Here is a 27994-nt window from a genome sequence, read left to right as displayed (position 1 = left end):
TTTGTATTGTACAAGAGTTTTGTGGCTTGGATTTTATCTCCTCAGAGACAGAGAACACAAATTCCCCCAGAATCAGCTTTCTGGCAGGCATTTGTAGCAGAAATGAATACCTGAAGGCATGGTCAGTATTGGAGCATAAGGAAAGGGTTTCACTTACCTTTCACTTGTTAAGCAAATGATAGAACTACTACAGATTTCTTGTTCAAATACACGAAGCAAAAGGCAATTTGGCATCTGAAAATAGATAACTAATTTTTTAAGTGTATCTTTTTGCTTTATTTTAATTAGTAAATTGTCGTGGTTATCAGATGTACTACTTTTTTTTTAATGCATTGCAAGGATTCTTTCCACAATTTATTTTTTCAATATTTTATGATATGAAAGCGTAAAAGACGAATATTTCTAATTAACGTATATGTTTACATGGTTTCCGTACCTGTTTTCACCAGAAGATTTTCTGAAAATGTACATTCCAGGGGAGCTGGCGTCCAGGTAGTGGAAGCTAGAGTTGTTGAAAGCAAAGTGGTCACATTTGGTCTCAGTGTAGTCGGAAGTCTGGTTGTTTTTACTGATGCTGTAATAGATGTTGATGATTTTGTAACTTCTGGCCATGTGGATTTCTTGGTGGCAATTACTGTGCTTTCTGTTTTACTTGGTGTTTGTGTTACTGATACTTTTGTGGAAGTTATAACTGTACTTGTTGTAGTGGTTGAAAGTGTACTGGTGGGTGGTGTAGCTGTTGTATATGAGTTTATTGTTGCTGAATGAGTGACTGTATGTGTCTGGTTCTGAACTGTGGATGTTGCTTTTGTGTCTCTTGTCACATTGGCAGTGTTATTTCTGGTCAATGTAGACATCAGTGTGCTGTTAATCAGTTCTGTCACAAGGTCTGAGGGTCTGCTTTCAGTCCTGCTGGAAACTGAGGCTAAGGTCAGACCCGAAAACGTGGACGACGAGCTTTCTGATGTTGCTGTTGTCAATGGTCCACCAGGAAATGGTGAAGGGGACACTGTAATGACAGAATAGGTTAAGTTTGTTGTTGTCAAAGCAGAAGGCATATTTTCTGCTGGTGATGGATGAATGGAAGTTATGGTGCTTGACTGCAAAGGGCTGGTGATATTTGTTTGTAATGGAGAGACTGCAGTAACTTCATTAGCTGGCTCACTCTTACTAATGGAATGCAGCACCTCTGAGGGCTGGCTATGTTGTGAAGGCCTATGGCTAACTGCAACAGGGTTCCAACTGGCGTATTCCCGGGAACGAGAGCTAGACCTCTCCATTGCACCTGAGGACACTTTAGCTGGTGTAGAAGACGAAACAGTTTGCTCATTGTTAGATGCAGCTGTTAAACTGGCAATGACCCGAGAAGATGCTTGTAGGTTAGATGTTGTATAAAAGGAAGCTGTTTGAGAAGATGGATTTTCAGAAGTACTTTTTTCAATTTGAGTTGTTTGGATTCGGGAGGGCGAATTATAGATCAATGAAGAAAAGACAACCTTGCTAAATTCAGCAGTTGTTTTATTGCTTGTATCTGTTAAGGCATCCTGCGTTTTGGCATTAAATGTTAAACTAACTGAGGATAACGAGCGTAAAATTGCCGGACTTTTGGTAACAAAGGAAAAAGTTAGGTAAGCGTTAGAAGTATTACTGGTTTTATCATCAGTAATCCTGATGTTGTGAGTTGTGAGCACATGTGAATGCGATAAAGTGTCATAGCTTATGGTGGAGAAGTCTCTGGTTTTAACAGTCAAGAATTCAGTAGCATTTTCAGCTATGCCAAGGCTCTGTGAGGACTGAAGTGCAGGTGACGCAGCAGTAGCAGCGGATAAATACCGAGAGCTAGTCAATCCAACAAAAGAGGAATTTGTATCAGTTTCAATTAAACTTTCAGAAACTGTGCCAATCAAAGCCGAAGTTAATGCAAGAGATGTTACAGATACTGTAGAGCTAGGCATTGTTTGTAGGCGTCCTGCTGTTTTGTATGGCAGAGTTCCTAATAAAGAAGTGCTCTCAGGTACATTAATGCTTCTTGGCATCTGCATTTTTGTTGATACTGAAGCTTTAGTAAGAACTGGTGACGGTAAAAACATTGTTCCCCCTGAAGTTTCAATTTCAGAGGTATATGTAATGCTTTTCTTTGAAGGAATATTTGCAGCAGTGGGGAAACTTGCAAAAGCAGCAAAACTTTCAGATGGCGATAAATCTGGATGCTGTGTAGATGGAGACGCATCATTGGTCAAGGTGGTAGTGATATTTTCATTCCTAGCTGGAGACTGAATAGCTGTAGATTTCCAAGGAGTGACGCTATTCCTACCACTTGTGTTATAAATCTCACTGATTATCACAGAGAAATCCTCCATGCTTCCAGATGTTCCAGCACCTCCAAAGGATGATGAATTAGAAATGGCAGAAACTGTGCCATCATATCCAATGGATTGGGTTATTTTGGATGATTCAGTAGTTGCTACTTCACTGTCAAAAATACCAGTGATTAAAGATTTTGAAAGATCTACACTGGAAGCACCAGTGCTTTCTGCTACTGAACTTATGCCAGATTTTTGTGTATTAGCTTTTGTTTCTGAAGAAAGCGATGAAATCAAATGGGTTGACCATGTAGAAGGAAACTCAGTAAAAAGAATTCTGTTATGCACTGAGGCTTTTGGGGTTGCTGAGGAATACTGACCAGTTGCTGTCGTCCTTGAGGAAGCTTCATAATTTGTTGAGAAAGGTACTTGAAAGGTCACAGTAGAAACATTTTGTTGCAAGGCCCTTGATGAAAGAGGTGCGTTAGTAGCAAGCAGTTTATCAGCAGTTGCTACTGTAAGAGTTGGGCTGCTTGATACTGAGGAAGATGCTTCTGTTGAGTCTGGATATGAACTGCTCACAACAAGGCTCTCAGGTGTTAATGAAAACATGGCTGCATTAGCAGTACTTAAATCAATAACAGTTTCAAAACTCTGAACTGGCAAAGACACATTAATTGCACTACTTTTTGAAGAAATCTCTGATGTATCCTCAAATGCTGAAATTGAATTGATGGGACTTATCACGTCATCAACATCTGTTGCAATGGACAGACTGGTTGACCCCATTGATGAATGCAGGTGAGTGGCTGAATGGGGAACGGTGGAAGTCATCTCTGAAGCTGGAGGTGATAGAAGAACATGTGCATTCTCCCTTGTATCAGTAGCCACTAACATGTCACTACTGATTTTGGTTTCTGAAAACATTTTATTGCTTAGCATTAAGGGGAATGAAATCCTGACTCTAGACTTCTCTGATGTATTTACTCGTAATAAAGACACTTTTGCCCTAGTGCCATTTCTAGTCATCAAAAGCTGAATAGGTGAGGAGAATGGATTCTCTCTTAAGTGAGGTGAGCCACCATCAGTAGGAAGAAACGTTGGCTTAGAAGGCAGTGATGTGATGGATGTTCTCGAGGTTCTATTATTCGTTAACAAGGTAGACTGATTTTTTGTCACATACACAGGCATATGCCTTGAGTATAATTTTGTTTCCTCTGTAGTAATGAATGGCATCAATATGGAACTTAAAAAAAAAGTGTCTGTGGCACCGATCAGTTTTGTTATACCTGCACTAGATGATGGCTGATTAGGACTGCTTGTAAAAGTGGCATTTGTGGGTGACTTAATAGAATTTTTACTATGGTAATGGTCTGCTGATACTGCTAGAAATGAACTTTCAGTGACTGTAGACATAGGCATGTTGGAGGTTAGCATGATAGGCTCATGAAAAGATGAAGATGATGATGAGGAGGATGATGATGAAAATACAATTGCAAAGATGTCGGATCCAGGTATGTTTTCTTGTAAAACAGAGAATGCCTGCAAAATGGTTGGCAGAGGTGGGGTATTTGAACTGTGATATGTTATTGATGAAGGGTGAGATGAGATGAACATGCTGGTTTGAAGCAAACCTGGGATCACAGCTGTTTCTTGTGCAGCTTGAACGGTTGATCTCGCTTCAGCAGAAACCTCCCAAGGCTGCAGAGTTGCATTACTTTCATCGCCCTGGTAAAAGGGGGATGAAGCATTAGTTTGCTCAGTACTTTCGGTATATGGGTGAGTCAGTGCAGTTATCTGATGTAAAGTGGAATTGTTGGAGCTCTGTTCCGTGGAAGCTGTCACCACATCAGCGGATGAGGAAGAGCTCATTTCTACAGAAGGCCATGTTGGTGATAATGTGACTCTTTGACCAGTAAAGGATTCTGTTGCAGACGTGGACACATTTGTTAACTGTAGTTCAGAAGCTGTAAAAAAAAAATAATTATTATATATAGATATATATATATATATATATAAATATAAACATCTTTAAAAAGAAAGTTCTATAATCTTGTCACCATGATTCTTTCAAGTCATATCAATATATCAGCATCATTACATTAACAATTTAATGAGATTGCAGGAAATGTATAATTTATTTACTCTTTCGGATAATAGAAAGACTAGGGGGCACTCCATGAAGTTAGCATGTGGCACATTTAAAACTAATCGGAGAAAGTTCTTTTTTACTAAACGCACAATTAAACTCTGGGAATTTGTTGCCAGAGGATGTGGTTAGTGCAGTTAGCTGTGTTTAAAAAAGGATTGGATAAGTTCTTGGAGGAGAAGTCCATTACCTGCTATTAAGTTCACTTAGAGAATAGCCACTGCCATTAGCAATGGTTACATGGAATAGCCTTAGTTTTTGGGTACTTGCCAGGTTCTTATGGCCTGGCTTGGCCACTGTTGGAAACAGGATGCTGGGCTTGATGGACCCTTGGTCTGACCCAGTATAGCATTTTCTTATGTTCTTATCCTTTGTGTTGCTTGGTTTAACTTTTGCAATAACTAATCAACGTATGGCATCAATGAATTTAAAGGAGGAAACTAAAAAGAAAACACAGCATGGAAAAATGGACCAGTCTTACAGTCTAAACTTCCTATAAATCTCTTATAAGATGAAACAAGAGAGATAGAAAAGACATCTTAAGATGAAATGCCTCACACACACCAGCACTAATCCCAAAATCATTAGTTTCTAACAAAAAGAAAATGTCTGCTTTGCAAAAGAACGTGCAAGATAAGGAATGCATTGTGTGGACAAAACCCTGAAAGCCTCATTTTGTATCTTCTGAGCTCCTGGGCTGATTGTACTTGACTCAGGAATACACTGAGCGTGACGTGTAAACCCTGGCGTTACAGTATGTCTTCTAATCTAGACTACTGTCCATAGTTACTAAGTTTAAGTTAGGGTAACAATAACCAACCTTGTCCAACTCGTGAACAGCCAGAACTGGTATGGAGCAACAAAACTGATTTACAGTGGGCCAAGACAATTACTTACCAGATACACAGCTGCAAAGTAAACGTCAAACATCCTGTTAGCTACACACAGCACAAGAACTAGTCACAGGTTGAGTGAGTCCAATAAAAAATAAAATAATAAAAGAAAAAGTTTCCTCTACTTTGCATTCACTGATCCTTATCTGTGCACGAGTCCAGGACAGAACTCTAACCGGCAGAACCATGCTGCTTCAGCATACAATGTTCCCCACCAGATTCATATTGGCTTTACAATCTGCCTGGGTTACGACTCGGTCATTCTCAGCTACAGTTACTCTATATAGGGACAGGAGCAAAGTGTTAAACCCATCAGAAATGAATGCCTGCAGCACGTACGAGACTGGAACACGTCAGCACTATATGCTCCTCTAGCATCTCGTTTTACAATTGCTAATGGTACTGCTCTGTCTTAACGTAAGGCAGATACTTGTACTTGCTATATATAGGATATTGCAACCGGGGAAAACGGACTTGCTCCCTTTTTTTCGTCAGTCCTCATGTTGATTTTATTGTCAGTTTTGGGTGTTAGAGTTCTGATGTTATGATTCTTACATTTTATTTTGGTTGTTTTTATTGGTTAATTTTATTTTTTTGTAAATACGTGGTATTTTTTTTTATTTTTGTTCACAGATTTGGGCAGGCTTTTTACATTTGAGAAGATTTATAGATATTTTAATATATAGCTGTTGTGTTGGGAATTACTGTTTACCTGCGTTTCTGACTTGCTGCCTAGCGTCTATGTCAACTTCCAACTCTCCTCACTCCTCCTACTTTTCCCCCCTTTTACAACTGACGATTGTGCTGCTCTCTTACTATAAAGATATTTGTGCTTGCAGAATTATCTGCTGTTGGGAATTGCTCTTTTTATCTGTATCTGTCTTGATGCCTCCCATCATTGACTTAGCTTTTATAGATTGAGACTGCCCCATAAACACTTATTTTTTTGCAGGTTTGCTCAAGTAGAAATTATGGTTCCCTCTCCTTATTTAATCCTGATCTTATGATCTGTATTTGACAATTTAAATCACTCCACCTAAATATTTCTTTATTGTGTCTTCTGTAGATTGCAAGCTTCAAGTCGCAGGGACTGTCTTAGCTGTTTCTGTACCGTGCCGTGCACATCGTGTTGTGCTCCAGAAATAAGCATTAGTTGTAGTAAGCAAATTTCTTTTTTTTTTTCCTCTTTAAAAGCGTTAATGTATTTTTTTTTTCTTTTATAAACTGAATAAGTACCTGTAGAGAAGGATGGAGCGGAATTTCTTTATTTCCTGTTAGAGATTCTGAATGTACTGAAATATTGTCTGCTATTATAATGTGAACTCACTGCAACCTGTTGTAAATTCAACGGAGAATATGTGGTCCCTCCTCCCTAGGCTGACATCAGTACTGTGTCCCCTGTCTCCCCCCCCCCCCCCCCCCCCCCCCCAGTACAAGACCTAAACAGGTCCCTTAATTGGCCAGGCTGATGCCAACATGCTGCCACTTTTTGCCACCTACTGGTGCGGCTGCTGGCATCCTCTCCCTTCCTGCCCCCCCCCAACCCCACAACTTTGTACAGAGCATGTCTTTTTTTTTTTTTTTTTGCAGAGTATACATATCCTACAGGCAAGAGCACCCCCTCATGCACAAAGCTGGAACAGCACAGAGATACCATGAGAGTGATGGCTAAAGCCATTGTGTGGTGTTCTCTACCTCCATCTGCTGGTTGGAATGCATAACCACTTGTCTGGACTGGTCTAATTGTATTTAAGGAAAGGAAATTATCAGGTAAATAGTCATTTCACCTTCCTGCTTTCCCACTTGTGGACAAAGAAGGATAGCACTGAAGTTCTTAATTTCCTCTTAAATTTAAAGAGCTTGAAGGGTTAATATAGTGTCAGATATGATAAGGTTAATTGGTGCTTGTGGTAGTTGCTGTCTCTTTTTTGTTGAACAGTGACTGATACAACTGAATTTCTGTTACAGTAAAAGCTTAACAGCAATACCAGAACAATGTATTATAACAAATGAGAACCTTTTATTACTAACTTTATTGCTATCATAAGAATTTTAACTAACTGAAACCTGTTGAAAATTCACAAAAAGGATTATAGTTGGATACTGGTGGTTCTGTGTATAATGTGTTGCAGATTTGATATTTTTATTAAGAAAAAAAATATATGTGTGTGTTATGTGGTCTACAGTTTGGCATCTCTTTTCTCCAAATTATCTATGTCCAACAATATATCTGCATTAGTAAAAAAAAAAAAAAAAAAAAATCCTTTTTTAAATTACAGATGTTAAGAAAACTTAAACTGTTCCTGTTTCCATCTGATTTTCGATTTGTGACCCAAGCTCTGATCTGTGAAAGAGACGTGTTGGTCTCCAGTCCCCAAAGGTTATTTAATCTGATCATGCTACAGAATTATCCCCCAAGAAATGAATTCTAGTGTTGCGTACACAATACTGAACTTCCCAAACAGTGACTGGTGTCACATCCAATTCTGGGAGCTGTCGCCCCCAAGGTTCGCGACAGAGAGGGCTGTAGTTAAGGTCTGGGGATCTCGGTGGGATTGCATCTCATGAGCTCAAGATTGCAAACCAGTGTGATAGGGCAGTGACCAAAGTCAGAGAGATGCTGGGGTGCATGGGGGAGGGGAGCATAACCCACAGAAAACGGCAGTGATAATGCCTCCGTACAAGTCATCGGTGAAATCTCATCTGGAGCACTGTGTCCAATTCTGGAGCTTGCGTATCCACTGAGAATACAGAGAGGAGGCAGTTTAAAAGGTAAGATGGCACCAAAATGGTACACCCTGAATCATCATGCAGCCACGTGTATTTTTAAAGGCATCCACTTTTCACAGGTTTCATGCGGTAATAGGTCAGATTCTGACATCATCTTCATTCACTTTGTAAATCGCAGCTGTCACTGAGTTGTAATAAAACATTGTTTGGGCAGAAGGAAGGAATTTTTTATTTTGACTTTCAAAAACAGCCCTCAACAGCAGCAACTGCAAAGCTGGCACATACAGGTGCAGTATATTAAGGTAGCTGCATAGCAGGCAGTGAGCCCCGACTTACAATATGCCTTACAGAGAGCTTTGCGATGGTTAAAGCTCTGCATTCCACATTCAGAGACTCAAGGCGAGAGAGGAGGAGTTAAAAGATGTCTCCTCCTGTAACCCATGGCAACAAGCAGAAGAAGAAGATGCTTAGAACATCAAGCAGAGATGTGCAATCTGACAGATGGCAACACACAACCCACAGCCATAACACAAGTGAGCAAGGGCTATTTCATTCAGAAGAGCAGGAGCCTTCATTTTGTATGTGTACATCTCTAGCATTAGGGGGAGTGCATGTCGGTGTGGAACAGATAGATTAATTATAGCATCTGCAAAGTTCCACCAACATCTTGCTTATTATTTTTTTAAACCTACTCTTTTCCACAAAAGGCAACCATTCCAGTTTAGGGTTGGGACAGGACACAGACTGCCAGGTGCATGCATCTCAGGACCAAGTGTGACAGGACACTCACCCCTCTCAGGAGGAATGCATGATTTTATTTTATCTGGCTGAAGAAAGGTAACCACTGTAAATGATAGAACACCAGTACCAATGCTGCACTTATTTAAAACGATGGCGAATTACAGCTGAAGTTAATCTTGGGGCTCATTTACACGGTCGAACATGTTTGCGCCCAAGTTCCATGCTGCTGGGTGGGGAGGTGCTAAATTTAGTGCTCTCGCAATTTACAGAGAAGCTAATTGATTAAAGGATAGGAAATAGAGAGTAAAATTAAATGGTCAGTTTTCTCAGTGCAGAAAAGTAAACAGTGAAGTGCCTCAGGGATCTGTACTGGAACCAGTGCTTTTAAATATATTAAAAATAACCCTTGCTGTAGATACACAATGTTAGGTTCTATCTTAGGAGTTTCCACCCAGGAAAAAGATCTGGGCATCCGTGGACAATACATTGAAATCATCGGCTCAGTGTGCTGCAGTGGTCAAAAAAGCAAACAATGTTAGGAATTATTAGGAAGGAAATGGTGAATAAAATGGAGAACGTCATAATACCTCCATGGTGAGACCGCACCTTGAGTACTGTGTGCAGTTCTGGTCGCTGTATCTAAAAAATGATATAGTTTACACTGGAAAAGGTACACAGAAGGACAACCTATGAGGAAAGGCTAAAGAGGTCAGGGCTGTTCAGCTTGGAGAAGAGACAGCTGAGGGGGGATATGATAGAGGTCTATAAAATCATGAGAGGTCTAGAACGGGTAAATGTGTCTCAGTTATTTACTCTTTCAGATAATACAAGGACTAGGGGGCAACTCTATGAAGTTAGAAAGTAACATTTAAAACAAATCGGAGAAAATTCTTTTTCACTCAAGGCACAATTAAGCTCTGGAATTCATTGCTAGAAGATGTGGTTAAGGCAGTTAGTGGAGCTGGGTTTAAAAAAGGTTTGGATAATTTCCTGGAGGAGAAGTTCATTAACTGCTATTAATCAAGTAGTTTAAGAGAATATGCACTACTATTACTGGCATTAGTAGCAAGGGATCTATTTAATGTTTGGGTACTTACCAGGTCCTTGTAACCTGGATTGGCCACTGCTGGAAACAGGATGCTGGGCTTGATGGACCCTCAGTCTGACCCAGTACGGCAACTTCTTATGTTCTTAGGCATGATTCAAAAAAGAATAAAATGGAACCTATCATATTGCCTCTGCATCGAGCCATGGTGCAACCGCATCTTGAGTACCGTGTGCAGTTCTGGTCACCCTATCTCAAAAAAGATATAGGACATCAGAAAAAGTGCAGAGGAGAGCAACAGAAATAAAAAAAAAAAAGGGGGGGGATGGATTGGCTCCTTATAAAGAAAAATGAACTAGTTTTAGGGACTGTGACCCAGACAGAATTGCAGAGAATGAAGCAGATAAAAAGCTTGATGTACGTGAACCAGACATTGTGGCAAAGGAGAAAAACAGAACAATGTTGCTATTAGAAGTGTCAGTACAAAGCAACTATTCTGTAATATGTATAAAGAAAGAGAAGATTCTCAAATGCCAAATGATGCCGAGATCAAGAATCTGCAAGAGAAAGACACAGAAATAGCCACTGAACTGATTAAAAGAACGTCCAATTGCACCTTCATATGTTGCCTGTACATTTTACATGCTATGAACCAACCTATTTGGAGATAGCAGCCCGTGAGAGAGATCGCGGGATAATTATATCCATTTATCTCAAGGCAGCAAAATAGTGCGACAAAGCAGTGATGAGAGCTTGAAGACTGCAACAGATAGTGAGAAGAATTCAGGAAAATAAAAGTGATAATGCTGATATGCAGGCGACGGTTGAGACCTTAGATGGAGTACTGTGTCCAGTTTTGCAAAGTTAAGATTTAAGGACCTAAATATGTATATCTTAGGGGACAGAAGAAGCTGGGAAATGTGGTAGGGACATTCAAATACCTCAAAGCTATAAAAATAATGCAGAAGGAGCAAACATTTTTCAGTAGAACGGAGGAACTAGAACAAGCGGTCATGCTAGGAAAGACATCAGAAAACAAGTTCTTCACTGAATGATGGATGCATGCCTGGGATGAGCAGAGAGGAGCTCTGAGGGATTGAAAGTAAGCCAGTGATCAGGTGGGCTCTGCTCCAGCTGCAGCAGTAAGAGACAACGGGCAGATGGGATGGGCTATCCGCGTCAGGTTCCATGTTTCTATGAATGGCAACAATAGAAGAAATGCGGCAACCTAGGGAGGAATGCGATGCTTTGAGAGGCTCTTTTCAGTGGATGGCACTGTGCCCACAGAGAAAGTCTACATCACTATCGTCAGAAGATCTGCTGATAACATGCAAAGGATTAACACCTCGCTTCCAGCGCTCTCCCTCAAATCTAAATTGTCTTTACTGCTGCCGGGGTAATGCAGTCAGACATAAAAAGGAAATCCACACAGATCATCAACTTGGCAAACTTCCATGACTTCCAGTAATGCTAACCTAGCTTAAATTTTTAATGCCGCACTCGTCCACCTGTGGTAACCAAGGAAATGCTTGAGAGTGATCTACAATTAGTGAAAAATTTCCATTTGTTTATATCCACTAACATTTGTTTTAAAACAGCCTGTGAGATGAAAACAGGAGGCAGCTCTCCAAAAACATCCTGCGCAACAGCATAAAGATTATCAGGTGGGAAATAAAGCATCCTGTACTGCAGACACCCATTGACAGGCCGATGCAATATCAGCACGCATAAAACGGGCGCTCATGATTGAACACTGGACTGGCGTAAAATTTGCCACTTTGCAATGGGCACATTGGAATGGCCATGCGGGAATTCTTTTGCATGGTGGGGATTAGCTAATAGCCTCATACACAGAATTTATATATGATGAGCACTATTAGCTATGTGCTCGACTGGACGTGCGTTTTGAACGCACTAATCCTCTTATTGCATCGGGGGTTATGGACACACGTCCAATCGCATGTTAAGCCATGCACTGGCCGCAGCGCACAGTAATTGCATCGGCCTGTGTGTAATTTGCCTAACATATAAATAACAGCAGATAAAAACTCAGTGGTCCATCCGGTCTGCCCAGCAAGGTGATTAAGGTGGTAAATACCGCTGTTCCTTGCAGGTTACAGCCATGCAGAAATCTTACTTCTAAAGTTATCACAGGTTGGCCCTTTACTTCCTTTCCAACTTCTAGCTGTTGGCGATCCTCTATATATCCCATGCCCTTTTGAATTCCATCATCATTCTTGCCTTCACCAACTTTTCCTGGGAGGTGTCGTCTTCCTAGCAGTAATCTGAGATGCATTCATCTTTCAGAAAGTATCTATGTCAGGGGTGGACAAACTATGGACCCGGAGTTCTGGCCCACTCATTAAAAGTAAATTGAATAGGTTTACCGATCCACTATCTTGTGGACCTGCAGCTGCTCCTGCCAACACTGTGGGCCTCTGATGATGACATGACGTGTGTTCCCTGCTCGCCTCATTTTACAAAATAAGAGGTAGACAAATACCACCTCACAGCAGAAGCCTGTGACAGAAAATGCCTGGGCTGGAGGAGAGAGGGTGGTGGATACATGGAACGGCTTCCTTAGTGGAGGTGGTGGAGACTAGAGCAGTATCTGAATTCAAGAAAACATATGATAAAGGGGATCTCGGAGGGAGTGGTAGGGATTGTAAAGCTGAATTAGTTGGATGGATGGGCAGACTAGACACTTAAGGCCAAAAATGTCTTTTTCTGTTGTTATGTTTCTATGTTTCTAAGTAACATCAATTCATCAGAGTTAATCTGTTGTCAAAACAAAAATCCAAACATACTCTACCTCCTATTTATTTCCATGAAGTAGCACAAACATTGCAAGCCTGAATTATTCACTGTGTTTAAGTGTGCTCTTACCCAACAAGATTGCATGGTTACCTGTAAACACTGCTAGTACTAGGTACAAAGTGAAGAGTGAGCACACGCTCTAATGACAGGCTTACACCATGACTTACAGGACATTCCTGCACAGGAAAGATGGATTGGCTTTAAAATATGATTCAGGTGATAATGACCCAGAATGAGGGCAGTTCCAGGTAGTTATTGCTTACAGCCAGAGCACCGGATTCCCCATCTTATTCTTCTGGTCTTATTCCTGCCTTAACATTATAGCAAAATATTCAAATATCCTTGACTCTGATGTGTTTACATGCGAAATGCATCTCCAGTATAATAATCTGAGTAATATGAGTCAAGGATTTTTTAATATTTCACTATAATATTCATTTTTCAAATTACTTTGAAAAATTGTTTTGTTTTTTTTTAATAAGCATGTCAACATATGTAGGAAATAGATTGGTTCAGAATACTTTTGAAAGTCGAAATCAGACTATGATGATTGGTTGATAGGTAATCTGTCAAACGATGGGCAATTGGAGAGAAGCTACATAGAAACATTAGTGACCATGCTGTGGAGAGGAGCAGTTTATTCGATGCGATTGAATGCAAAAAGTATTTTGATTAGACACAGCTTACAAGTATTAGGGAAGTAAGTTTAGGAAATGCTGAGCCATGACTCAGTAATGCCCCTAGAGCCATATGGAATATAACAAGAGAAGATTGTTTGCAAAGACTGAATAATATAAGTGTCTACAAGAGAAATTTAAGAATATGTTGAGTTTTGATAACAACTTTATACACATTGTTTTGCAGAACTGATTTTTTGCCCGGACGCAGCTATTTTGAGGAACATTGGCAACATCGGCATGTTTTTTAAATTTCTGAAAACAGGCAACTTTCAAGCCAGAGAATTAATGGCATCATCACGATAAGTGTACTTTTTAGACACTTCCTCAATTATTTCAATGTTTGTAGCACTGAGCATACTTCTGCTTTTTTGCTTTTTTTTTTTTAAGTTTAACAAAACAAAAAATAAGAAAAAAAAAACCACGATAAAGAGAATAAGAGGATAGTCTCTCGTAAAATATTAAAAGAGATTTTTTTTTAGACCCATGTCTGTACCAACTGGTTCAGGACTAAGTCTTTGATGTCTCCTTCCAGTACTGAGGTCTTTTCCTCTCTGCACAAAAATGATAAAATATTATAAAGAATACAATGGTGTGTTTTGTAAAATTTTGATTGAATGTTTGGTTTGAGATTGATCAGCAGAAGCAACTTATCGTAACACTAGGCATTTTGTTGGATTTCAAAGGAAACCAGGGCTAGATCCCAAAACTTTAACTAAAAGTCGTTTGGTTTAAACATTCCATTACTATCTGAAATGGCTGAAAAAGAGTAGTAACCACTACTGAAAAATGCAACACCTGGAATCCCAAACTGCTTTTGTGAGAGCCACAACAGAGAATAATTTAGTTGAAGTGCTTGACACTTTATTCTACTATGCTGAAGAATCATTCCTGACCAAACATTCTTCTTGATCTAAGAGAGACATTGGATGGGGCTGGTGTAAGGGTATTAGGTGCCCTAGGCAACCATCAGTCTTGCAACCTTCTCCACCCTCAGGATTTAACCTACTGGCAGAAGCTCCTGTGCTCTTCAGTCACCAGCGGGATGGGCTCTGCTGGTGACCCAGGTGTCCTCTCACAGTTTTGACACCCCCCTAACATGTGGTGCTCTAGGCAATCATCTAGTTTTCCTAATGGAAGCACCGGCCCTGGAACTGGATATTGTTCATCATACCAATTTGTTAAATTGCCAACTGAGTGTCAGGCTCTGATCTGGTTAAGGCAGTCTTTGGAAAACTGCCAACAGTCTGTGGTTTCCATTCTATGCCACAAACTCTCAATTTCAGAGTTCCCCAGGGTTCAGTGATCTTACCACTCATTTAGCAGTACTGTTAAATTTGTTAGGAATCAATTTTTTTCTGCTATGTGGATGGCATCCAGTTAATTATCCGTCGAGTACAGGCTGGAAACAATAGGTTTTTAAATCAAGGTCTTAAGTCCATCCCTCAGTGGCTAATACCAAATAAACTTTGTTAAAATGCCAATAAGTTCGAACTCCTCTGGCTTGGAAAATCATCTAATCAAAGTTTAAAATCATCTTTACAACTGGAAGGAGTAACTCTGGTACCATCTGAACATGTGAAAAGCCTTAAGAGTAACATTTGATTTTTCACTTACACTTGAAAAACAAACGCAAGAAACATGCCATATTGGGTCAGACCAAGGGTCCATCAAGCCCAGCATCCTGTTTCCAACAGTGGCCAATCCAGGCCACAAGAACCTGGCAATTACCCAAACACTAAGAAGATCCCATGCTACTGAAGCCAGTAATAGCAGTGGCTATTCCCTAAGTAAACTTGATTAATAGCAGTTAATGGACTTCTCCTCCAAGAACTTATGCAAACCTTTTTTAAACCCAGCTACACTAACTGCACTAACCCCATCCTCTGGCAACAAAAATTCATAGAGTGCCCCCTAGTCCTTCTATTATCCGAAAAAGTAAATAACCGATTTACATTTATCAGTTCTAAACCTCTCATGATTTTAAAGACCTCTAATATATCCCCCCTCAGCCGTCTTCTCCAAGCTGAACAGCCCTAACCTCTTTAGTCTTTCCTCATAGGGGAGGTGTTCCATTCCCTTTATCATTTTGGTCGCCCTTCTCTGTACCTTCTCCAGTGCAACTATATCTTTATTGAGATGCAGTAACCAGAAATGTACACAGTATTCAAGGTGCAATACAGGGGCATTATAGGGGCATTATGACATTTTCCGTTTTATTCACCATTCCCTTCTTAATAATTCCTAGCATTGTTTGCTTTTTTTTGCCTGCTGCAGCACACTGAACCGACGATTTCAATGTGTTATCCACTATGATGCCTAGATCTTTTTCTTGGGTGGTAGCTCCTAATATGGAACCTAACCATGTAACTACAGCATGGATTATTTTTCCCTATATGCATCACCTTGCACTTGTCCATATTAAATTTCATCTGCCATTTCGATGCCCAATCTTCCAGTCTTGCAAAGTCCTCCTGCAATTTATCACAATCTGCTTGTGATTTAACTACTCTGAATCATTTTGTGTCATCTGCAAATTTGATAACATCACTCATCGTATTCCTTTCCAGATCATTTATAAATATATTGAAAAACACCAGTCCAATTACTGATCCCTGAGGAACTCCACTTATTACCCTTTTCCACTGAGAAAATTGACCATTTAATCCTACTCTGTTTCCTGTCTTTCAACCACTTTGAAATCCATGAAAGGACACTGCTTCCTATCCCATGACTTTTTAGTTTTCTTAGAAGCCTTTCATGAGGAACTTTGTCAAAGGCCTTCTGAAAATCCAAATACACTACATCTACTGGCTCACCTTTATCCACGTTTATTAACCCCTTCAAAAAAATGAAGCAGATGTATGAGGCAAGACTTGCTTTGGGTAAATCCATGGTGACTGTGTTCCATTAAACCATGTCTTTCTATATGCGCTGTGATAATAGTTTCCACTATTTTTCCTGGCACTGAAGTCAGGCTCACTGGTCTATAGTTTCCAGGATCACCCCTGGAGCCCTTTTTAAATATTGGAGTTACATTGACCACTCTCCAGTCTTCAGGTACAATGGATGATTTTAATGATAGGTTACAAATTTTAACTAATAGATCTGAAATTTCATTTTTTAGTTCCTTCAGAACCCTGGGGTGCATACCATCTGGTCCAAGTGATTTGCTAGTTTGTTAATCTGGCCTACTACATCTTCCAAGTTCACAGTAATTTGGTTCAGTTCATCTAACATCACCAGAACCAGTATCGCCAAATCCTCATTAGTAAACACAGAAGCAAAGAATTAATTTAGTCTTTCTGCAATGGCCTTATCTTCCCTAAGAACCCCGTTAACCCCGCGGTCATCTATCGATCCATTTCACAGGTTTCTTGCTTTGGATATATTTTTTTAAATTTTTATTATGAGTTTTTGCCTCTATGGCCAACTTCATTGCAAATTCTCTCTTAGCCTGCCTTATAAATATTTTACACTTAACTTGACAATGCTTATGTTTTATCCTATTTTCTTCAGATGGATCCTTCTTCCAATTTTTGAAGGATGTTTTTTTGGCTAAAATAGCCTCTTTCACCTCACCTTTTAACCATGCAGGTAATCGTTTTGCCTTCCTTCCAATTTCTTAATGCATGGAATACATCTGGTCTGCACTTCTAAGATTGTATTTTTAAACAATGTTCACACCTGTTGTACACTTTTAAACTGAAAGATGTAGCTGCAAAGTTTTTTCTAGTTATTTTCCTCATGTTATGATCACTATAGCCAAGTGGCCCCACCACTGTTACCTCTCTCTCCAAATCCTGCATTCCAACAAGAATTAAATCTAAAATAGATCCTTCTCTTATTGGTTCCTGAACCAATTTCTCCATGAAGCAGTCGTATTTTTCCATCCAGGAATTTTATGTCTCTAGCATGTCCTGATGTAAAATTTATGCAGTCAATATTGGGGTAATTGAAATCTCCCATTATTACTGCACTGCCAAATTAGTTAGCTTCCCTTATCTCTCTTAGCATTTCATCATCTATCTGATCATTTTGGTCAGGTGGATGGTAGTATATTCCTATCACTATACTCTTACCGAACACACATGAGATTTCTACCCATATAGATTCTACTGAGCATTTAGTCTCTTGTATGATCTTTATCTTGTTGGACTCTACACCCTCTCAGACATAAAGTGCTATACCCCCACCAAGTTGATCCACCAAGTTGATCCACCCTATCATTGCGATATAATTTGTATCCTGATAGGTTATCCTCCTTCCATCATGTCTCAGATGCCAATTAAGTCTATGTCATCATTCACTGCTATCCAACTCTCCCATCTTACTTCTTAGACTTCACAGACTTCTGGCATTAGCATACAGACATTTCAAAGTGCGTATTTTGTTTGCATTAACAACCTGCTTTTCAATTGATATGGTTAATTATTTACTTACAGGCACATGGACTACTTTTGCTTTTATTGGAACCTCTCATTTGGATGCCCTAAATCTCCTGTTTCATTAGTATCCTTCAAAGATACATTCCTCCGAACCATGCACTGCTGAGTGACTATCGGCTTTCCTCCTTGTTCTAGTTTAAAAGCTGCTCTATCTCCTTTTTGAAAGTTAGTGCCAGCAGCTTGGTTCCACTCTGGTTAAGGTGGAGCCCATCATTTTGGAAAAGTTTCTCCCTTCCCCAAAAGGTTGTCCAGTTCCTTAGAAAACTGAATTCCTCTTCCCTGCACCATCATCTCATCCATGCATTGAGACTCCGGCGCTCTGCCTGTCTCTGGGGACCTGCATGTAGAACAGGGAGCATTTCACCCTGAAGGTTCTGGATTTTAGCTTTCTACCTAAAATCCTAAATTTGGCTTCCAGAACCTCCCTACCACATTTTCCTATGTCATTGGTGCCCACACGTACCATTACAGCTGGCTCCTCCCCAGCCCTGTCTATAATCCTAACTAGGTAACACGCAAGGTTGGCTACCTATGCACCAGGTAGGCAAGTTACCAGGTGGTCCTCACATCCACCAGCTGGAAGACATTTTTCTGTTTTTACCCTGCTCTCTTAGATTCAGCTTTATTTAAATAAGTCAAATATATTGTCAATAGTAGACTCCAGACAACTATACTTTCTCATCTTGAGTATGGTAATGGTCTGTTAGCTGGCCTTCCAGCTATATCTGTCCAAATAAGTCTCTCGACCTAGAAATAAAATAAATATTAATATAAGATGCAACACTCAGAGTGGAAACCATGAGAACATTTCCCAATATGCAGAGTGTGGAAAATCTCATTCTTATTGAGAAGTAACAAAATATTATACAAGAGCTAGGGGAGTGTAATGTGTATGGTGAAGCCTGAAAATAATGATAATTCTAATAATTGGATCACCAACTATGATGCCCTCCTGGGCAGTAGTCCTGGGAGACTTATTCTCAGTGTGAGAAGACAACACATCACCTGGAGAGCAGGGCCTTGCTACAAAATTACTTCCTGCTCTTCCAAGGTGATGCTCTCCAACCGGGAGACCTTTCTGATCCAAGACAGCACCAGGGCTGCCAGACTGGATTTGGGACTTGGCTTCTATGTCCCTGAAGGTCTCATCAATGTACCTCTCTGACTGCCTCAGCTCCTCCAGGTCTGCCACTCTAGCCTCCAGAGATTGGACTTGTTCTCTGAGAGCCAGAAGCTCTTTGCACCGGATGCACACATACAATCTCTCACCAGTGGGTAAAAAATCATGCATGTGATGCTCTATGCAAAAAGACTGGAAAGCCCCTCTCTAGCTGCTGGACTGCTGCCTTCATCTTAATTTTGTTGAGTTCCTAGTTAAGTTTAGGTTGCTAAGGGAGTTGGAATTATAGTACTTTAAATGTATAAGTATTCACTAATTAATCTGCTAGGGACCTACAAGGGGATGATAAAACTCTCAATAACGGCTGGTGCAATAGTATGATTTAGATGAGTCTGATTGATTTTTACTGAGAAAGTGTCTCTTGCCTAAAAATCAAGGGTTGAGCTAGGCTGGGTGGGAGGGAAAGAGACACTAAAATTAACTCTCTCTGGCTTGCTTATTATCTCAGACTCACAAACTCTAAAGAATATATCCCACTATTAAACCTCTCTTCAAACATTTTTTTTTAAAGTCCTAAGAGTTTCCAAAGCTACAATTACCAATCCTCTTCAACCACCATTAAGTTGATCTTCACTCAAAGAATTGAGAGGTTTGGAAGCTGGCACCATGGAGCTCAAAGCCTGTATCGCTTACTGTGACATCTGGAGTCCTCTCCCAAGGGATGCTGGGAGTAGTATGCAGATGAGCCCTTCCAGTCCTCCTCTTCTAATATTTCCAGGAAGACATTTTTCTGTTCTTACCCTTCTCTCTTAGATTCACTTTATTTAAATAAGTCAAATATATTGGCAATAGTCCAGACAACTATAATTTCTCATCCAGCTATATCTGTCCAAATAAATAAATCTCCCAGCCTAGAAATAAAATAAATCTTAATATAATATGCAACACTCAGAGTGGAAACCATGAGAATTTTCTCAAGATGCAGAGTTTAGAAAATCTCATTCCTATTGGGAAGTAACAAAATATTACATAAGAGCTAGGGAAGCATAACATGTATGGTGAAGCCTGGAGAAAAAAAAAAGAACAAAGTTCTCCTGCACATTACACACTTTGCCTTCTCATCACCTCTTTAGCAAATGAAGTACTGGAAGAGGACTATTCCCTTCAAAAAAAAGCACATCACTGCCCTCCAGCACAGCTCTGGAGGTCATTCTCTACTCCATGTATCACGTAATGGCAGCCAGTCTTCCTCAAATGGTGCCATATGGAAGTATCTATTCAACAGAAGGGGTTACAGGTAAGGGAACTGGACACCCTAGTTGTTCATAGGATTACAACTCATTCAATAAGTGCCTATCTCATGACAGTACAAAGACAAAGGCACCTCTTTTCTACTATGTATCATAGATATTTGTTTATGTTTACTGGATCTGGTATACCACTTGTATATAAACAAACCAAATAGTTATTAAAAAGATACATAATTGTCAGACAAAACAAAAATTCATGGTACATCACCTACTATGTACAACAACAACAAAACTATTCCCCCAAATGCAACAGACAAAATAAAAGAGTTCACATCCAACATACAGAATAAACTCATAGAACAACCTTTTCAAGCCCAGCCAAAACACATGGCCAAGCGAGAGAAAAGGAAACATTGCAAGCAAACTCTAACAGTTAAATGCTGGTTAAACAGCTAGGCTTTTACAGTTTTCCTGAACTTCAGGTAATTCAGTTCCAAATGGATGTCCAGTGGTAATGCCTTCCATAGAATAGGTGCTTGATAACTAAATGGAGCAGGTCACTTGTAATGTTATAGCTGAAGGCAGCAGAATCCTGAACAACTCCTGTTGCGAGGAGCAAAGTGTTCTCCTAGAGCAATAAGGATAGTTAGGATTTACAGGTATGGGGGATTACTATTTAAGCAAAGCTCAGATGCTGACCTGGGAAACTGCAGTGCTGCTACAACTGCCAGGGGCAGCAGGAGGTTGCATTATGGGTAGCTCGAGCCCCTTTCAGCCTCTCACTCTTGCCAAATACTCTCCAGTTTTTTTAAAGCCTTAAATGTCTCATGAAAAATTCCATGCTGGTAGAATGACTTGATCCAGTATGAAAATAAAGGAGGATTTTTTTTCTCTCTTTGAAATGGTAGAAATAAGGGTCAACAAGTAAGTTGTAGGCAAGACTTTTTTTTTTTTAACAATGAAATTACATCTATTACTAGATTTTGAGAGCGGTGCACCCTTCATTGGGTCCTTGCTGCCCTTCTAACTCAACCCCCCTTTTCTTGTGGTTCCAGTCCTTCTCCCTCTCGCTGGTGTTCCTCTAACTCTCGTTAACTCCTGGGCCACCTCCTCTTCCTCCTTGAAATTCTGTGCCCGTTTGACTTTCCTTCTCCACGTCCTTGTCCTCCTTTGGTTCTTGGTCTTCTCCTCCTATTCTGGGCTTGAAACAGGAGCTGCTCTGCTGCTTCCTCCTCTTTGCTCTGCAGGATGGATTGCAGCCTCTGCTTTCTGCCGTATGGTTCCAGCCTGATCTATAACGTCTCCCGCCACCCGGGACAGGCAGCATAACCCATTGCTTTGCCTGTATTTTAGGGCTAGATTTAAGATTATGCTGCCTATAGGCAGGGACCAGGCTGGGGTTTCATCCCTGGAAATCAAACAGCAGTGAGCGGGGTAGGGGTGAATTCACAGTTTTTTGGGTGCTTTCAGAATTTGGCATCCTGTGTACCTATGCCTTCACCTCTGGCTCTGCTGTAGTTATCTAATGCTTTTGTGAAGAGGCATGACAATGCCTGCCCATCTTGATCAATTTCTGTAATTATGTTGTGATTCACCTGGGTAATGAAACATGCTGGACAAGAAAGAAATCTCGAGGGTGATCTCCAGGCCTCTGGAACTGCTCTAGCCTCCAGGGACCTTGGCTTCACTGGCTACGTGTCTAAAACATTCGTGTATTCAAATACTGCAAAACTGACAGAGTCAGCATTTTCCTAATGATCTTGAGTACTTTTAGATGAAAAAAGGTGATTGGTCTCACAGTTTATGATATCTGCTCAAACGCAATATTATCTGGTGCTAGCGAAGTTGAATAAATATTTTCTACATTCTGTAAAACAACGGAATGAGATTGGAAAGGTGGCTTCCATGCATTTCTAAAAGGTATTCTGTACATTTCCTTTTTGCTCTTCAGCTGGCAGGCCCTGGAAACTCCACCAGCCTCTAAGTTCCTGCTGCTGTTCTCTGTCTGTTTTCTTAAGTTTTCACTGCTGTGGTGGGTTTTCCTTATATTAATTTGACTTTTTAAATTGTGTTTTATTCTGCTGCTCGATTGCAATCCCTGATTTTATTATTAACGCTCATACTTGTTTATGATGTGAACTACTTTGATTATTGATGGAAAGGTGGCATACCAAAGAAATAAACTGAACTTGCTTATTACACAGCTAACTTTCTGTTGCCAGATGAGTTATACACACAAGTGGAAAAGCAACATGGACAAAGTTAAACAAGCAGGCCGATGCAATATAGTTAATTTGGAAGAGCGCAAGGCTTTACAAGTGTTTGGATGCGTGTCCAAACCTCCTCATGCAATAAGGGGTTCAGTGTGTCCAAAACGCATGTCCAAACCAGCGCATAGCTAATTGCGATCACATGTAAATTCATCTGACTTAATATCACGGCAATATTAAGTTGGAGGAACCATTAAAAAAAAAAATTAAAAATTAAAAAGTGTCACCGGCAGTCAGGTTTGGAAAACTGATGCTCAATTAATGAGCGTCCATTTTCCTAACCCGTGGCTGTGCTCCGGTAAGGAAAGCAGATGCTCATAAAATTGAGTGTCCATTTTTCTAACCTGCTGACAGCCACCTCTCCTGGGTGCCCAACGCCAAGGAGGCACTAGGGACGTAAAATTTAAGTAAATCCTGCAGTTTCTGTGATGACGTGTCGGAGTCCCATGCAAACAGCACAAAAACACCTGGAGAATGGAGTCAGGGAAGAAGTATTTAAAAAGCAGCATAAGAATAAACCAAAAGATGGATCTTTACTCTAGCAAGATGTGCGAACATTTCATAATGCCTAGTTTTCTTATTTGATACATAAACTTGTAGATGGCTTTTATTATTAACCAATGGTAGGGCAGCTTTAAAAATGCTTGATGGTATCACAGAATATTCTGATCTACCTGAGATTTCAAATTAATTGTACTGAACTGACCTGGGGATTCTAAGTGGGAGCAGTTGAAGGGTATGCAGGGGGGGTAACCAGGTGCCCTACTCGGGGCAGAATTCTGAATGGAAGTTCTCAGGAATGGGAACTGAAAGATGATTTTATAAGGCTTTTCTTTGTCGCAAATGAGGCTAAAATGTATGAAAACAAAGGCAGAGTTATTGTGACCCTTTAAATCAATATAAAGCTGCAAGCCACAGAGAACAATATTTGCACATTAAAATCCACTAATGAAGCTGCTTGTTAGTTTGCCTCTTTGCATTGCATTGTGTCGGCACACACCACAACGATCCTATTACTACACAAAGTAATGGAATCACCTTGAACTGATTAATACCATATCAATTTTCATGGCTGCTTAGACACACTCCATAAGGTATTAAAGAATTGTAAAATAGGGGGGGTTTTGTTGGGTTGGTTTTTTTTTTAATACGGTATAAGCCAATTTTAAATTGGCTTCATTCGCTTATGACATTGGTCATTGTGAGCTTAGATTCACATTTCTCTTTAAACGTAAGAACTGCCATGCTGAGTCAGACCAAGGTCCATTGAGCCCAGCAACCTGTCTCCATTCAGGCCACAAGTACCTGGCAGATCTCATAAAACAGATCTAATTCCTTGTTACACACTCCCAGGGATAGCAGTAGCTTTCTTTAGTCTACCTGGCTAATAATGTGTTATACACTTTTCCAAACTTCTATTAAACCCCACTATACTAGTTGCCTTGATCAAGTCCTCTGGCAACAGATTCCATGGCTTGATAATGCGCTTGAATGTAAGAGTACATTCCATGATTGAGTTGTTTTGAATCTGCTGGTTGTTATTTTCATGGGGTGTTCTTAGTTTAGTATTAGAAAGGATAAATAACCAACTGTCCTTTATTTATCCATTCTACCCCACTCATGAATTTATAAACTCCCATCCTGTCCCCTCTCAGCCCTCTCTTTTCCAAGCTGAAGAGCCCTAGCCTGCGTAGCCTCTCGTCATAGGAGAGCTGTTCTAGCCCCTTCATCACTTCTGTCACTCTCTTCTGCACCTTTTCTAGTTCCACTATAAAACTTTCTTGAAATGGGGTGACAAGAACTGCACACAATATGCAAGAAGCAGCCATACCATGGCTCAATACACTGGCAATATGATGATTTCCATTTTAATCTCCTTTACTTTTTTGGATCACTCCTAACATTCCATTTGCTTTTTTTGACCACCACCCCCCAAAGGTCCTTTTCCTGGGTAGTGACTCCCAATACAGACCTCAGCGTCATAACCCCTAGTTGGCATTATCTTTTCCCTATGTGCATCATTTTGCACTTTTCCACAATCAATTTCACCTGCCATTCCATTACCCAAGGTCCTTCCTGCAGTTCCTCCCAATCCACAGCTGTTTTAACAAAATTTGAATAATGTTGTCACATCTGGAAACCTGACCACTGCACTTGTCATTCCCTTTTCCAGATCATTTCTGGATGTGTTAACCAGCACAGGTCCTGGTACTGCTCCCTGAGGTACTCCACTAAGGACCTTTCGCCATTTGGAAAACCGATTCTTCGGGTCCAGCCTTTTAACCAGTTACCAGTCCTCAATAGAAGGCTGCCTCCTATTCCATGAAACGGTTCATGCAGGACACGCGGTATGAATGGCTCTCAGCACCCTCTCCTGCCTGCTCTGACATGGTACCATTTTGTTGGGTCTCTTTGAAAAATGCTGTTACCCAAAATGTAAAAAAAAAAAAAAACAACACCCCAGCCTGAGTTCCCACAGATCAGAGGGCCAGCAGCGTCCAGTTTCCAGGAATTGCTGCAGCTGCTTTTCTTTCAGAAACAATGCAGCCCTTTTAACCCAAAACCTTCCACAAAAAACAAAAAAAAAAAAAAAAAAAAATCAGACCGAATTAGGCTCGGATTTTTTTTTAGCAAAAGCTTGCTGGGATTGTACCCGCGAACGAAATCCAAGGGACCGGCACTGGATTCTCCAAATCCGAGCCCTTCAGCTCTTGTGCCGGGAGCCCCAGTCACAATGAAGCTCCTACCCCTTGCAATATGTTCTTGTTTCACTCAAAGTTGTCAGGCAGGCGCCTTTCTGACAGCGATCGGGTCTCTCATATCCATGATTAGAGAGAGATCAAGTGCACAATGCGATCAGCAAGCCTGCGCTTCCCACGGAAGGGGTACCAGCTCCTCGATTTCAGGTGTAGCTGGGGAGGAGCCCCCCCCCCCCTATACAAACATTTCTGAAGCCGCCGCCGTTCCCATTCCCGATCTCATCTGAATGCGTTCCTGCGGCCCCCCCCCGGGAAAGTCCATTCCCCGGGCGCCCATCCGGCACCGCTCAGATCCTTACCCGTTTGCGCGCGGGCGGGTTGCACCAGCAGAAAGATCGCGCCGATCCACACCACAGCCTGGGCTCGGGCCCTGGGAGCAGGAGGGGGCTTGCAGGGCCGCCGGGCCGTCGCACCCGCCCGCCCCCGACCTCCGCAGCGGTGCCGCCGGGCTCGCCCGGGCCGTGCGGTCCTCTTCCCGGCCAGATCCATTGCGGCATGGGCGCCGGGCTCCCCTCGGGCTGGGCTACAGGCCCCCTGCACGAGCTGCCAGCCCCATTGCAGTGCGCTCCGAGCCTTCTGCTCGGCGGAGCTCGAGCGCTTTGTGGTCGCGCCGGGTACTGCAGCCGAGAGACGTCGCTTCTTCGGGGGGGTGACCAGGAGAGGGAGGGGTGACACCTGGCAAACCCGGCCGGCTTTGCTCAATGAAAGGGAGCTTGCTCTGGGCCTGACGCTCACTGCCCACCCCTAGGGCCAAGCTGGCAGCCTGCAGGTGAGGGTCAGAGGTCAGGCTGGGCCGGTGCTCGGGAGCGGGAGCGGTACCTTCCCCCGGTTCCTGCCGCACACTGTGCAAGCTTGGGCAGGGAGAGTTAGCACATTCTGCGGCCTCCTTGAAAAAAAATTGGAGAGAGTTGTTTTACCTTAAGAATAAGACATGTTCTGATATTTCTGCTTCCAGTTTTTATTTTAGGGGGGGATTTGGGGAGAGAAGCAATAGCAGACTGGAGGAGGGAGGAGAACATGGCCATGGAAGAGTAAAGGGACAGGAAGACAGGGAAGCAGCAAGGGGGCTGCTCAGGAGTGGAGAAGAAAGGGGAGATGTTGGCTTGATGAAAGGACCCAGAAGCAGGAGAGAGGAGGATGCTGCTCTCCCCACCCCTCCTCTCCACACCAAGCCCTTCTTTCTCCCACCCCTCAGCCGCTGTAGCTCATGGGAATGGATTCAGCAGGGCTTTGCTGTAGCAGCCCAAGGAAAGAAGAAAGAGGCAGCAACGAAGAAGCTCCTTTTATACCCAACGAAATGTAATTTACAGAAATGTAATTCAATTTCGTTTGTGGTGCAGAGTTTTTTATACTATTGACTTACTTTTGCAAGCTCCATGACTTTCCCTCTTCCCCACACCAGCCCCCGGAAAGAAATAACCAGCAGGAAGAAGGGGAGGGTGGCTCGGTAAAAGCTGTACTGGATCCAGTACTGGATCCAGCACCTCCAAAAGGCCATAATAAAGCATAGGGAGGCAGAGAAAGATGTAAACATATATAGGCCTAGGAGAGGAGGGAAAAGGGGAGATAGGACAGAGGCCTGCAGAGCTTGCAGAAAGTGGCCATTGCAGTAAGACAGTAACACTGACACGCAACCTTTCTATTCATAACCTGGGAAAAATCCAGCACCGAAGCTACAAAAAAAAAAGTTTGTGAACACACACACCAAGGCAACAACTTTTCAAAAGATTCTTCCTTCTTCTGTGAACCCTGAGGGTTCATCAGCCTGAAGCCACCCATTAGCACAGAGATTACTTTTCACACACCTACCAATAGCTTGATAAATCTGCAGCAATTGCAAACTATGTTATAGAAAATTAGTCAAACTAAGGTTCAGCTAAGTTTCCCAGTTCCTTCTACTCTGTTTTTACACTGCAGTTGACACCCTAATGTTCTATAACTGGAAATTGGGGGTTACTTTTAACTTACAAAATCGAATGTGTTGCACTACTCCTTAAAATTTCATCCTATCCCCACCTTCATAGATGTTTTATCATTCCTAATTAGAAAAAGGGGAAGTGAGGTCATGTTCCTGGGAAGACACCCCCACCCCTGTGATTATGGATCAGAAATTGCATTGAGAGTTGCACCCACTGTACAAGAAAAGGGGTGCATGAAGAGTAACCAGCAAGGAGCAGTAGCTGCGACCTGTAACAAGGCATGGGGATTACTACCCTTAATCAATTATCTTACATGATTTTTTGATGCAACTACAGCATCACTCTCTGCTTCGATGGGGGGGGGGGGGGGAGGGGCAGAAAAGGGGAATCGGATTGAGACGACAGCCAACGCTGGGCCCTGACTTTTACAGTCTGGGGTACTAATATGCAGGCAGGGAAAAAGCACAGGAGTGCTTCTACAGACAAGTCCAAAAGCAAAGCACATTCAAGCAGGAGGGAGGGAACCTGCCCGGAGCGGCAGCCACTACCATAAGAAGCTTGCTGGACAGACTTGATGGACCATTCGGTCTTTTTCTGCCGTCATTACTAAGTCAAGTGAATCTGATCTTGATTAAAGCCATTAGGTCCACAAAATCTAAAAGAAAGGATAAGGAGAGCACCAGAACCTAAAATGGCTGGTGCTCAGGAGGAAGATGTGCCATCTCCAGTCAGCAATTCCAGAGTCACTGAAGTAGTTGCTGCAGTTGTGCTTGCCCTGGCTAGTAAATTAAAAAAAAAAATGTATGAGAAAATTGAAGGGGGGAGTGCACTGTTAACAAAATTTGAGAAACAGCCGATGAAAGCAGAGATTTG

The 27994-nt window shown here is 41.5% G+C and overlaps 1 protein-coding gene across 1 annotated transcript in view; it reads right to left on the bottom strand.

Annotated features, from left to right (window-relative positions):
• Positions 1-25789, bottom strand: part of KIAA1549L (KIAA1549 like) — a 123936-nt gene extending 98147 nt beyond the window's left edge. Inside the window, exons 1-2 of the mRNA XM_029583086.1 lie at positions 25502-25789; positions 437-4270 (exon numbers count right to left, since the gene is read on the bottom strand). Coding sequence (XP_029438946.1) covers positions 437-4270; positions 25502-25691 — 4024 coding nt within the window. The 5' untranslated portion in view covers positions 25692-25789. The remainder of the gene's footprint in view (positions 1-436; positions 4271-25501) is intronic.
• Positions 25790-27994: the final 2205 nt, after the last annotated feature.

The sequence above is a fragment of the Rhinatrema bivittatum genome, chromosome 17 (assembly GCF_901001135.1).
Source record: "Rhinatrema bivittatum chromosome 17, aRhiBiv1.1, whole genome shotgun sequence".
In the NCBI taxonomy this organism is placed as follows: Eukaryota; Metazoa; Chordata; class Amphibia; order Gymnophiona; family Rhinatrematidae; genus Rhinatrema; species Rhinatrema bivittatum.
The sequence above is the reverse complement of the archived record's forward strand: the minus strand, read 5'-3'. Positions and strand labels throughout refer to the sequence as shown.